The following is a 13,788-nucleotide window of genomic DNA, read 5'->3' as shown; positions in this document are numbered from 1 at the left end:
TTGGAGGGTGGTGGGATCTGTTGCCATGGGAGACAGAAAAGAAGACAAAGGAAAAGAACAAAAGCTGACATCTGGTTGATGAAACCTTTTGCCCCCAACAGTTCTGCCACAGAAAGGGATGAATGGCTAGAAGCGATTTCCAGGGCAATAGAAGAGTATGCCAAGAAAAGAATCACCTTCTGTCCTAGTAGGAGTCTTGATGAGGTATTGTCTTCTCCTTTTTTTTTTTTCCAGTGCATTTCAAAGTTTTTACCTTAAACATTTCACAGGGGTTTAGGAAAGCAGCATGTGTTTCAGAAAATGATTGGACTGGACATCAGAGAGTTACTCTACAGATTAATGTCTTATTTCAGCGCTGAAACTTTATCCTCCTATTAATGTCTCACTGCAAGTCTGTGATAGCATATAGCATATTCATGTTTTTTCCCGGCTATAAAACTTCATTGTAGGAAATTTAGAAAATACGAAATAGTTTAAGGCAGAAACTAATCAGCTGCCATCCCACTACCACAGGCATCTTTTTAAGTTAATTTTGCGTTAGAAAATTTTTAGATTGTAGCTGAACTTAGTATTCTGAGCACATGAAAAATATAATAGCCCATATTTCTTTTATTTTCTTTCTTTTTTTGTTTTTTTGAGACAGAATTTCGCTCTTGTTGCCCAGGCTGGAGTGCAATGGCACAATCTCAGCTCACTGCAACCTCTGCCTCCTGGGTTCAAGTGGTTCTCCTGCCTCAGCCTCCCTAGCAGCTGGGATTACAGGCATGCGCCACCACGCCTGGCTAATTTTGTATTTTTAGTAGAGATGGGGTTTCACCATGTTGGCCAGGCTGGTCTCAAACTCCTGACCTCAGGTTTTCTGCCTGCCTCGGCCTTCCAAAGTGCTGAGATTACAGGCGTGAGCCACTGTGCTTGGCCAATAGCCCATATTTCTTTTTTTTTTTTTTTTTTTTTTGAGACGGAGTCTTGCTCTGTCGCTAGGCTGGAGTGCAGTGGTGCGATCTCGGCTCACTGCAACCTCTGCCTCCCGGATTCAAGTGATTCTCCTGCCTCAGCCTCCCGAGTAGCTGGGACTACAGGCACGTGCCACCATGACCAGCTAATTTTTGTTTTTTTTTTTTTTTTGAGACAGAGTTTTGCTCTTATTGCCCAGGCTAGAGTGCAATGGCACAATCTCGGCTCACCACAACCTCTGCCTCCCAGGTTCAAGCAATTCTCCTGCTTCAGTCTCCCGAGTAGCTGGGATTACAGGCATGCGCCACCATGCTAATTTTTGTATTTTTAGTAGAGACAGGGTTTCTCCATGTTGGTCAGGCTGGTCTCGAACTCCCAACCTCAGGTGATCCACCCGTCTCGGCCTCCCAAAGTGCTGGTATTACAGGCGTGAGCCACCGTGCCTGGCAATTTTTGTATTTTTAGTAGAGACGGGTTTTCACCATGTTGACCAGGATGGTCTTCATCTCCTGACCTTGTGATCTGCCCACCTTGGCCTCTCAAAGTGCTGGGATTACAGGCATGAGCCACCATGCCCAGCCAATAGCCCATATTTTATCCCCATCTTTTTTGTTTGTTTGTTTTTTGAGACGGAGTCCCACTCTGTTGCCCAGGCTGGAGTGTGGTGGCGCAATCTCAGCTCATTGCAACCTCCGCCTCCCAGGTTCAAGTAATTCTCCTGCCTCAGCCTCCTGAGTAGCTGGGATCACAGGCACCTGCCACCACACCCGGCTAATTTTTGTATTTTTAGTAGAGACAGGGTTTCACTATGTTGGCCAGGCTGGTCGCAAACTCCGTGCCTCATGTGATCTGCCCGACTCGGCCTCCCAAAATGCTGGGATTACAGGCGTGAGCTGCCGCGCCTGACCTTCATCCCCATCTTGGTAGTGTGAGATGTCACTGCTGGATAAAAAGGCAGGCAGTGTGCATGGAGATAATCAGAAGTTGTTCTTCTTCCGCAGGCAGACTCAGAAAATAAAGAGGAAGTTAGTCCTCTTGGATCGAAGGCTCCCATCTGGATTCCTGATACCAGAGCCACAATGTGTATGATCTGCACAAGCGAATTTACTCTCACCTGGAGACGACACCACTGCCGGGCCTGTGGAAAGGTTGGCGATGATAACACCCATCTCCATTGTGGTCTTTACTGTCTCCAGGCTGTACATAGTGAGGAAGCATATTTCCCCTCATAAACCATTATAGTTCAAGAATAACAATAACAATTATTATTATTATGTTAATGGTAGAAAACATGAATGGTGTTTAAATATTTAGGGGCAGGGGCAATCTTCTTAGTGAACTTCCACCCTCCTATTTCAGAGTTACATTAGAACATCAGTAATAAATAACTGATTCAAAAACAAAATCTAACAAATCCACAATTAAACAGGCCCTCACATTTACAGCTATTATTTAAACTGCATCTCTCTAGTACTAAGTATCCATAGTATTCAGTAGGGGAAATGTTCAGTGTTGAAGTTATCTCTAGTGATGTTTCTAAGCCTTCATGATCTCGTTAGTAAAATGGGTATAGAAACAGTGACATCAGAGAGTTACTCTAAAGATTAAATGAGGTTGTATTTAGAGAGCATTTAGTATGGAGCCCAAAAACTTTAGATAGAGGTGTAGAGACGTGGTCGTTGCTGCAGCAGTGATGATTACGATGATGACAGTGCTGGTGATCAGTATACCTCACAGGCCTTTTTGCATGTCAGGTACTGTTTTAAGCATTTTGCATATATTAACTCCTTTATTATTTTCTGTAGTCAGCCCTCTGTAAGTAATCATCTGTGGCCCCTTCATCTTTCAAGTGTGGTACTATGCATTAGTTCACTATATGCCTGAACTCCATAGAGTTATTATTGAGACGAAGTGAGACTCAGTGACTCTGAAACTGTTTTGAAAAGTGGATAGCACTATAAATTGTAACATACTTTATGGTTTAGAAACACAAGTTATTCTAATGAAATTAATGAAATAATTCCAATGTGTTTTCAGATTGTATGCCAAGCTTGTTCATCTAATAAGTATGGCTTAGATTACCTGAAAAATCAACCAGCAAGAGTATGTGAACATTGTTTCCAAGAACTGCAGAAATTAGGTAATATATAAGTAAAGATTTAACCAAAAATTCCTTTATTCCCCAGATGCTTTCAAAAAACCTTCTGAGAGAAACACCTTCGGTACATTAGCAGTATGATTGTTGATACTTATCTCCAAATTTGTAGTAAGCTTTCTTAATTCATATTTTGTTGTAATTCTGGGAGAGGTTGGGCTGAAATTTGGTTTCAGTCTGTGTAAAAGGTTTTGCTAAGAAAACTGTAGAAATGTAATTACAGGGTAAAACACTTAAAACAGTAAAAGGGAACTTTAATTTTCAAGTAATTTTGAAATCTATAGTTTCACACAATAGCGTGCTCATTACAAATCATTTTATCTATGTGTAAAGTAATTCTCTTTACTTAGGTGGCACTTCATTAGCTTAATTCTAGTCAGTTAATCTGATTTAGTGAGATCTTAATGTACATCTGAATGTGCAGCTTTTTGACCAAACACAAAAATGACACTTCCTATTTCCCTGCTCATTATTTGCAGGTATCCTCCAGTAAAATGAATGCAGCTTAGCAGGACTGCTCAGGTCTATGTTTTGGGAAGAGATTTTTAGTTAAATTCCTGAAACCTGTAGGATCTAAATTTTATTTATATATATTTTTTGAGATGGGGTCTTGCACTGTTGCCCAGGTTGGAGTGCAGTGACACAATATGCAACCTCTGCCTCTCGGATTCAAGCGATTCTCCTACCTCAGCCTCCTGAGTAGCTGGGATTACAGGCACGCGTGACCACGCCAGGCTAATTTTTGTATTTTAGTAGAGACGGGGGTCTCACCATGTTGGCCAAGCTGGTCTCGAACTCCTGACCTCAAATGATCCACCCGCCTCAGCCTCCCGAAGTGCTGGGATTACAGGCATAAGCCACCGCGCCTGGCCAGGATCTAAATTTTTAAAAGTCTGTTCTTCATTTCCCTGAAGGATAGCTTTTCATTAGCAAGGAGGAATTTCTAAGTGCATGACATGATATTTCAGAGTCCACATATTTCTAGATGAATAATTTATTATTGTTTGTGTACATTTTCCAAGAAGACCCATCCATCTCTTCCTTTATGTTCCTCTCTTTAGTCTGGGTATATGGTATAAGCTGCAAACATTCAAAATTCGTCTTTGAATTCTCCTTCCTCATCACCTATACCCATTTGGTCAGTAACGCTTGTCAATTTTATCATCAAAAATCTTTGTCTTGATTTCTCCATCCCAGCCCTAATAAGGCCTTCGTTATCTCTCATCTAGACAACTATAATAATTTCCTAACAAGTTTTCTTGCTGTGAGTCCTTTCTCCTTAGTACTGCCGGATATAATCTATTTTTCCAAATTTAATCTGCCCATGTCACTCCCCAGCCTAAAACATATAAACAACAGTCCAGTTTCCTTCAAACCAGCCCCTTTTTTTAAATCTGGCCTCATTATTCTCCAGATAGATGATTTAATTTCATACATCTCTGCCTTTGCTCATGCTGACCTCTTAGCGCACAGTGTTCCTCCTGCTTGTTCTAACCTGGCAAATTCCTACTTACTCCTTCATGGCCAACTTTTATCTTATCATCTTCTCAGCTTTCCCTGAACCCTCGGCAATCAGAATTCATTACTTCTTATCCGTGTCCGATAGCCCCCTTTTTTAAACTGCTTTGTTCATTGTAGCTCGTCTACTATCTAGACACTTAACAATACCAGGGTTCTCTGGGGTTTACGTCAGTAGGGAAGGTTTTTTGGATTTTTTTTTAAGTTGGTAAGTATAGTCACATGTTTCATAATTCTAAAGACACACAAGAGTAATCCTTTCACATAAAGTTCAAAAAGTATAAAACCATAGATAGTAGAAAGTCTTCCCTCCACTCAACTCCCAGCCATCCATTGTCCTTTTCCAGGAGTTATCAATGTTGTTTCTTAGTGTCCTTCCATGGATATTTTATGCAACAGTGTTTATGGATTTGATTGAAATTGAATTGCAAAATGCTGAGCATTGCCTACATAAGCGTGCCTGATTTGTTCTAGATCACCAGCACTCCCCTAGGATTGGATCTCCTGGAAATCACAAATCTCCTTCAAGTGCCTTATCATCAGTCTTACATAGCATTCCATCAGGGAGGAAACAGAAAAAAATCCCAGCTGCTCTCAAAGAAGTAAGTGTTTCCATTAAACTTGCGATGTGATAGAGGCTGAATTATTCATATGCATATAATACACCGTTTTTCTTTCATAAAGGAAGATGTCATTTCCCACAACTATTAAGTCATGAATTTTAATACTGATGATGGATGTGGCTGATGCCTCACAATCTTGCTTGGTCTTCCGTCTGAACTAAGTCATTTAGAAAATGGCTATTGAAAGGTTTAGAGAACATTCAATAGCAGTGATAGCAAGTAAAGATAAGTTGGACACACATGAATTTTTAAAAATGACTTTGAGCAAGATCCTTGCCAGAGGGAAGAAGTCCACAGAATATTTTGGGCATTTTGTTAGCATTTACTGATCTGCACGGTTTATTTGTAGGCATTGGTTGGTTATGCACAGCTGATATCACTGATAGTAGGTTGTCTTTCCTTTAAACTTCCTTTAAAAGAAAACTTTAAATAGTGATAATAGCCTGTATACTTAGACCTGCTAATGGTGTAATCCACAGACATTGTTGATATCCTATCCCAGTTCCTCAAATTTAGGTGTCAAAGAACAAACAGCATTGCCATTTTGGCTACTCCGTTATGATCAGTTTATTAATGAGGTCCACCTGTGCTAGTTTTGTGGCCAGCAGGGTAGTTTTTAATTTGTTTCTCTTGCTTTTTTACTGAGGAGGTGTTCTAGCATACATAGTGGAAGGAAAGAACTCTAAAAATTTGATCAAGATATGTTTCTTATGTAAAGTTACGAGTATATTCCCAGTTGAAACACAATGTTTTAAATTATAGCACATATCCATACTTTTGTTTCTTGTTATGTCTGAATAATATTTCATTGTTTGTGTATACCACAGTTTATCCACCCATCTCTTGTTGAATATTGGGTTGTTTCCACCTTTTGGCTATTACGAATTATGCTGATAGAAATATTCATGTGCAAATTTCTGTGTGGCCATATGTTTTCATTTATCTTGGTATATACCCAGAAGTAGAATTGCTTGCTCATATGGTAATTCTATGTTTAACTTTTTGAGGAACTGGGAAGTTGTGTTCTTATTCTAGTAATGTTTAAAATATTTTTAGAAACTCCTCTTTTTAGAATTACATTTAGAGCTTCAGTACTCTCAGTAATGGCAGACTACATCTTTTGAGTTGGATTTTTTTTTAACTTCAATTACTTTTGGGGTACTTGTGGGTTTTGGTTACATGGATGAGTTGTATAATGGTAAAGTCTAAGATTTTAGTGCACCCATCACCTGAGCAGTATACAGTGTACCCAATATGTAGTTTTACAGTCCCTCACCCCTACAACCCTGATTTATTTTGTAAATTATCAAATCATTGGAAGACATGTTTTGTGGATCAGTTAGGTGATTAAGTTGTGAACACCAGTTTTATCTTTAAAAATATAGGTCTAGTCATGGCTATTCAGTATTATGGTTGATCTTCTTGTGTGGCTACTAAACTGATCCTAAATTGGTATAAAGAAGAAATGTGATATATTTTGAGCAACACTAATAACAACTTAGATAAGAACATAGTAGGATTCCAATGTAACTATATTTTAAGCAAAATCTCATTTGAATGTTAAACGTTCTAGTTGGATTTATTTCCTCTTTTTTTTCACTGAGATAGGAAACAATTCTAGTTTTTTTAAAAAATAACTTGGTAGTCTTTATAAGGATGTATTTATACTGTTGCTTAACAAATATTTCTAATTTAATGTTAGATCTTAAATTTCCCACTAAACAATATATAATTATTTTCATGAAATTTACAAGAAATTAATATAATTAAATATACACTTTTAAAATTCACAGAACGGACATGTATTAGTTTTCCATTTCTGCATAATAAATTACTACAAACTTAGCAGCTTAAAACAACATACATTTATTATCTCCAGAGTCCAGGCATGGGTTAGCTGGGACTCTGCAGGGTTATAATCAAAGTTTTGGCAAGTAATGAGTTCTCATCTGGAGGCTCATCCGGGGAAGGGTCTGCTTCCAAACTCATTCACGTTGTTGACAGAATTCATTTCCTTGTACTTGCAAGACTGGGGGCCTTGGCTTCTTACTAGCTTTTGGCTGGAGGTCCTCAGCTCCTTGCCATGTGGGCCTCTCAACATTGCTACTTAGTTGTTCAAAGCCAGCAAGGAAGAAAGTTTCTAGAGTGTCTCCTAACAAGACAAGGCCATATATAAGGAAGCTTGATCATGGGAGTGACATCCTATCACCCTCACCAAATTCTTAGTTAGAAGCAAGTCATAGGTCCTGTCCACACTCAAGGGGAGGAGAGTGTACAACAGTGTGACTCTCTACAGCAAGGGTCATGGGAAGCCACCTTAAGCGTATGCCTGCCATACCATTACTAAGGTAGATCCTAAACATTTTTTTATACATCTACTCCTCCTACACTTTTAAAAACACAACTTTGAATGAGCATTATTAGAATCAATAGGCCAGGCACGATGGCTCATACCTGTAATCCCAGCACTTTGGGAGGCCAAGGCAGGCAAATCACCACCAACCTGGCCAACATGGCGAAACCCTGTCTCTACTAAAAATACAAAAATTAGCTGGACATGGTGGTGCACGCCTGTAATCCCAGCTACTCGGGAGGCTGGGGCATGAAAAGTGCTTGGACCCAGGAGGTGGAGGTTGCAGTGAGCTGAGATTGTGCCACTGCACTCTAGCCTGGGTGACAAGAGTGAGACTGTCTTAAAAAAAAAAAGGCCGGGTGCGGTGGCTCACGCCTGTAATCCCAGCACTTTGGGAGGCCAAGGAGGGTGGATCACGAGGTCAGGAGATCGAGACCATCCTGGCTAACACGGTGAAACCCCGTCTCTACTAAAAAAATACAAAGAAAAAATAGCCAGGCATGGTGGCAGGCGCCTGTAGTCCCAGCTACTCGGGAGGCTGAGGCAGGAGAATGGCATGAACCCAGGAGGTGCAGCTTGCAGAGAGCTGAGATCGGGCCACTGCACTCCAGCCTGGGTGACAGAGCAAGACTCAGTCTCAAAACAAAAAATCAATCAATAAAAGCTTACTGTCTTTTTGCGTAGAGATGAAAACATTTTCAACTTTTTATGAAGTAAAAATTAGCCTCTTTTCTTTCTGACTATAATTTGGGAAGCAAAGATTGATTCTTAAAATGAGCTACCTTAATAGTAGAATTTTCTGTTTATTATTCTGTTTGTATGGTTTTTAGAAGTCCAAAAAGTTTTTTAGGACTTCTGTTTTTCCTAAAAAACAGAATTAAAGGTTCAAATAATTTTCCCTGATGCCCCAAAATAAGAGCAATAAAAAACAAATCCCCAAGTCCCCAAATCTAGCTTTTAGAAAAGCATTTTAGTCTTCTGGAAGTATTTTTCTTCACCTGCAAACCCAGAAAACACAGATGAACCCACAAAGAAACATACGCAAACACATGCAGGCACAGTTAAACCAAGTAAAATTCTATAATTGCCTCTAACATGGTTGTCTTCTTTTTTATGCTCATGTTAATAGGAGAGTTCAATTTGTATAGTAGCACTTTGAAAATATATTTCATTCTGAAACATTCTATCATTACAGTTATTGCTTTCAGCACCTATTGGTTGCAAATAATTTTGCTGTTAAAATTTGTCTGAAAACCATTAAACTTTGTATGGGGTTTCTTATCTAGGTATCAGCAAACACAGAGGATTCTTCTATGAGTGGCTATTTGTACAGATCAAAGGGCAATAAAAAACCCTGGAAACACTTTTGGTTTGTCATAAAAAATAAAGTACTATATACATATGCTGCAAGTGAGGTAAGATCTGAAATCTAAAGATGAGTAATTTGGGGTTTTGTAATGCCAATTGCAAGTAATTACAATATTTTAAAAATCCATTTGTTTTACATATGATTTTTTGCTTTGCTTTTGGATGGGGGAGGTGTTGTTGCTGTTATTTTTATGTGAACAGTGTTCTTGCTTTGTACCTGGAGAGCTCTTTCTCAAATGTGTTAGGAATTTTCCATATTATTAAAAATGCAATTTTTGTGTGTGTCGTGTGACTACTAATTACTTTACTAAAGGCAGAGCTGCCCCCAGGCGCATTGGCGCCTGGGGATTACACCTGTAATCCCAGCACTTTGGGAGGCTGAGTGGGGGTGGATCTCCTGAGGTCAGGAGTTTGAGACTAGCCTGGCCAACATGGTGAAACCCCGTCTGTACTAAAAATACAAATATTAGTGGAGTGCCTGTAATCCCAGACACTTGGGAGGGTGAAGCAGGAGAATTGCTTGAACCTGGAAGGCAGAGGTTGCAGTGAGCCGAGATCGCGCCATTGCACTCCAGCCTGGGCAACAGACTGTCTCAAAAAAAAAAAGCAGAGCTGTGTTTCTTTCTGCTAAGCTCTCTTGAGTGATACTCCCTTTACCGTCATCCTTAGATTGCATTGATCTGACAGCAGCATATATAAGATAGGCTTTTTTGGATTATAAACAATTCTAGCAGTTTACTCTAATTCTGTCCTTTTCTCCTACCTGATCACCCTGTGTTCCACCATCCTATGAAAACACTGCTCTAGGGTCCACACTTTTCCTTAGTGGGATCCAGGTAAATAGCTTACCTTTCTGAGCTGTTTTCTGCATCCATAAAATGAAAGTAACATAATCACGTGCCTTCCTTGGTTTAGTGAGGATGTTGTGAAATTCAGTAAATGTGAACATGTCAAAAATTGTGTGCCACAGTGCCTGGCATATAGGATACCTAGGGAGGGAGTGGCTCAATGAGTATTACTGAATAAATGAGAAGTGAGTAAGTTGTTAGAATTATCATTACCTTATATGTGAATAATTGAAATTAAATCAGAGGTATGTAGATCAAGAGTTTTCAAATCTGAATTTTGTCTCAATCTAAAAACTTTTCTCCATTTGTATGTTTTTAAATTAGGACGTGGCCGCTTTGGAGAGTCAGCCTTTATTAGGATTCACTGTTATTCAAGTTAAAGATGAGAATTCAGAGTCTAAAGTATTTCAGTTACTGCACAAAAACATGTTATTTTATGTATTCAAAGCAGAGGATGCTCATTCGGCTCAGAAGTAAGTAATCTGGCCATATTTTTCTTTAATTCTTGAGATTTCAGTTTTTTAATGGTTGCTTATAAAATGACCTACTTTAAGGCATGGGTACAACTCAAAATTTAAATCAGAGATTCTAATTAGAAAGATTTAACATATTATTCAAATTCTTCAGAATTGTTTTAAAGACAAGGCAGGGGTATCTAGAATATTTTCAGGAGGTAGAGGGGAAAAGAAAATAGGTAGTCCTATAGAAAGTATTTTATCTACACATGATCTCAGAGGAAGCAGCGTGATGCTGCTCTGCTGAAAGGAAGGAAAGCTAAGGCATTTGACCTCTCCTTCTATGAGGGTAAGAATCTTCCCTTGAAACATTCCAGGACTTTGGCAATCCAGCGATTCATTTGTGCCATGGAACAGCAGGAGTTTAAACAGCTGCTCACTAACTTCTTTGGGGAAAAGGTCAAACACATTAAGAGACTCCCATGCTGTTCCCAGTGACTGAGTAGAAGAAAATGGCTATCAGTTTAGATGGCAAAGGCTGAAACAGTCTCTTCAGAATTCCGGCAAGAATCTTTACTTAGATGTTTTCAGTTTGCTTAACATAGAGATGCATATCTACCTCTGTGAAATTAGGTCTCTTTTGAACAAAATAGTTCATCATCTCTCTTTCATTTGATTTTTACTTTGGCTTCACAAAAGAATACATTTTTGTTTTCAGGAAGAGGTGTTCATGTGTTCTCCACAAGCTTAAAAGTGCATGAAAATAAAAAAGAATGCTTTGAGTAAGCAAAGCTTTTAGTTTCTTAAGACAGTTAAGATTAATGTACCAGAATTGCACACATCCCTGAATACCAGCCAGGCACAATGTTACACACACTCTATAAGACTGGTTTTTCAGTCTATTTTAGGATATCCAACAGTATATAGCTATTCTTCCAAATATTTTCCTTTGGCTACTGGAGAATATTTTTAAATTATGTCACTTAACCATCATTTCTATAAAAATTATTTAGACAAAATAGTAATTGCCCTAATATTCTGTCAGATATTAGCTTTCTTGCAATTTTCATCTGTATTCATCAAACTGAAAAAAAGTACTGCTTTTCAATATATGTCATCTTTTGCTTATATCACTGAGTTGACAAGATAGAAATGCCACCAAGACAGAATTACATGTAGTTGGGTAAAGGAAATCAGCTTACTTGTAATTTAGAATCGACCCAGGCTAAATTATAAATTTCTTTTTATTAATATCATATGGATTGCTTTTTGAAGTACATGACAGAATATTAAAATGTATTAATTTTAGTGGAAAAAAAGCCTTGCTATGGCAGTATAACTATGCTATTTATGTTCAATATTAAATTTTTGAAAATTCCTTAAAATTTGAACTCAATCTGTTATAGGTTGCTTTTACAAAATAATTAAACTGAGTGATTTCAAGTGTTCATAGTTCTCTGGACTCTCTTCTGTACATATATATGAATATATATATGAATATATATGAATATATATATGAATATATGAATATATATATGAATATATATATGAATATATATGAATATATGAATATATATGAATATATATATGAATATATATATGAATATATATGAATATATATGTATATATATGAATATATATGAATATATATGAATATATATATGAATATATATGAATATATATATGAATATATATATGAATATATATGAATATATATATGAATATATATGAATATATATATGAATATATATGAATATATATATGAATATATATATGAATATATATGAATATATATGAATATATATATGAATATATATATGTATATATGAATATATATATGAATATATATATGAATATATATGAATATATATATGAATATATATGAATATATATATGAATATATATATGAATATATATATATGAATATATATATGAATATATATGTGTATACGAATATATATACGTGTATATATACACACAAATATATATACGTGTGTATATTCGTGTATATATATATATACGAATATACGTGTGTGTATATATATATATATATATATATTTTTTTTTTTTTTAAATAGAGACAGAGTCTCGCAGTGTTGCTCAGGCTGGTCTGAAACTCCTGGGCTCAAGCAGTCCACCTATCTCAGCCTCTCAAAGTGCTGGAATTACAGGTGTGAGCCACCATGCCCAGCCTACATAAAATAATACCGTAAGAAATGATATTTCCATAAGAAAGAAGAAAAAGTTCAGAAGCAATTACATTAGTAGGGAGGAAAAAGACTACTCTCAAGTATCTTCTGAATAATTGCAGCTGTGTATATTGTCAGATAAAACTTTGAGACTAAAGAATTTTGGAAAGACGTCTGTGAAACTTTGAGAAGCTCTTTTTTTTTTTTTTTTTGAAACAGAGTCTCGCTCTGTTGCCCAGGCTGGAGTTCAGTGGCACAATCTCAGCTCACTGCAACCTCTGCCTCCTGGGTTCAAGAAATAAGCCTGCCTCAGCCTCCCAAGTAGCTGGGATTACAGGCGCACACCACCACGCCCAGCTATTTTTTGTATGTTAGTAGAGACAGGGTTTCACCATATTGGCCAGGCTGGTCTTGAACTTCTGACCTCAGGTGATCTGCCCAACTCAGCCTCACAAAGTACTGGCATTACAGGCATGAGCCACGGCGCCCAGCCAAGAAGCTCTTATATAGCATGCTAACTTTTGATCAACACTAGATGCCAGATTCCTTTTAATTGCAAATATTGAAACAGGTCTGGACTAGGGGATATACAAGGAAACTCTGATTGCTAGAGTTAAGGTAGGAGGAGACAGGGAGCTAGTGTTCCTAAAAGCACTGAGTCCAAATTCCAGATAAAAAAGAAGTTGTAATAAAGCCTTCACTGACATATCAACTTCCAAAATAAATTAATTGGTAGCATCAAGACTTCATAGAACTTTTATACATGAAATGGTCCCTTCCTTATGCCTATCAGAAATGAGAGGCACACTTTTCAGGCTAAATTTTGGACCAAATTACCAAATACAGGGTAGTTCCATGTATGCAGAAGGCCAATTTGCGGCAAGAAAAGATCTTACTGGCCGGGCACGGTGGCTCACGCCTGTAATCCCAACACTTCGGGAGGCCGAGGCAGGCGGATCACCTGAGGTCGGGAGTTCAAGACCAGCCTGACCAACATGGAAAAACCCCGTCTCTACTAAAAATACAAAATTAGCCAGGCGTGGTGGCACATGCCTGTAATTCCAGCTACTTGGGAGGAATCGCTTGAACCCAGGAAGCAGAGGTTGTGGTGAGCCGAGATAGCACTATTGCACTCCTGCCTGAGCAACGAGAGCAAAACTCTGTCTCAAAAAAAAAAAAAAAAAAAAAAAAAAAAATATATATATATATATATATCTTACCTGTGTTGTTATGGTAATGAAGACCACAGGCCCAGCTGTCATCTATATGGTGTTCACATGTCAGATGATTAGGTTTTACAAATCTAACCGATTTCTCTTACCAAT

At 37.9% G+C, this 13,788-nt stretch overlaps 1 protein-coding gene across 2 annotated transcripts in view; it reads left to right on the top strand.

The window, feature by feature from the left end:
- FGD6 (FYVE, RhoGEF and PH domain containing 6) overlaps positions 1-13,788 on the top strand; it is a 138,319-nt gene that overhangs the window by 119,714 nt on the left and 4,817 nt on the right. The window contains exons 15-20 of one of the 2 annotated variants that reach the window (XM_054445406.2): positions 102-204; positions 1,956-2,102; positions 2,992-3,094; positions 5,102-5,229; positions 8,890-9,018; positions 10,144-10,292. In XM_054445406.2, the coding sequence (XP_054301381.1) occupies positions 102-204; positions 1,956-2,102; positions 2,992-3,094; positions 5,102-5,229; positions 8,890-9,018; positions 10,144-10,292 (759 nt within the window). The remainder of the gene's footprint in view (positions 1-101; positions 205-1,955; positions 2,103-2,991; positions 3,095-5,101; positions 5,230-8,889; positions 9,019-10,143; positions 10,293-13,788) is intronic. The other variant, XM_054445407.2, reaches the window with a different exon arrangement.

The sequence above is a fragment of the Pongo pygmaeus genome, chromosome 10 (genome assembly GCF_028885625.2).
Source record: "Pongo pygmaeus isolate AG05252 chromosome 10, NHGRI_mPonPyg2-v2.0_pri, whole genome shotgun sequence".
Classification (NCBI taxonomy): Eukaryota; Metazoa; Chordata; class Mammalia; order Primates; family Hominidae; genus Pongo; species Pongo pygmaeus.
The sequence above is the reverse complement of the archived record's forward strand: the minus strand, read 5'-3'. Positions and strand labels throughout refer to the sequence as shown.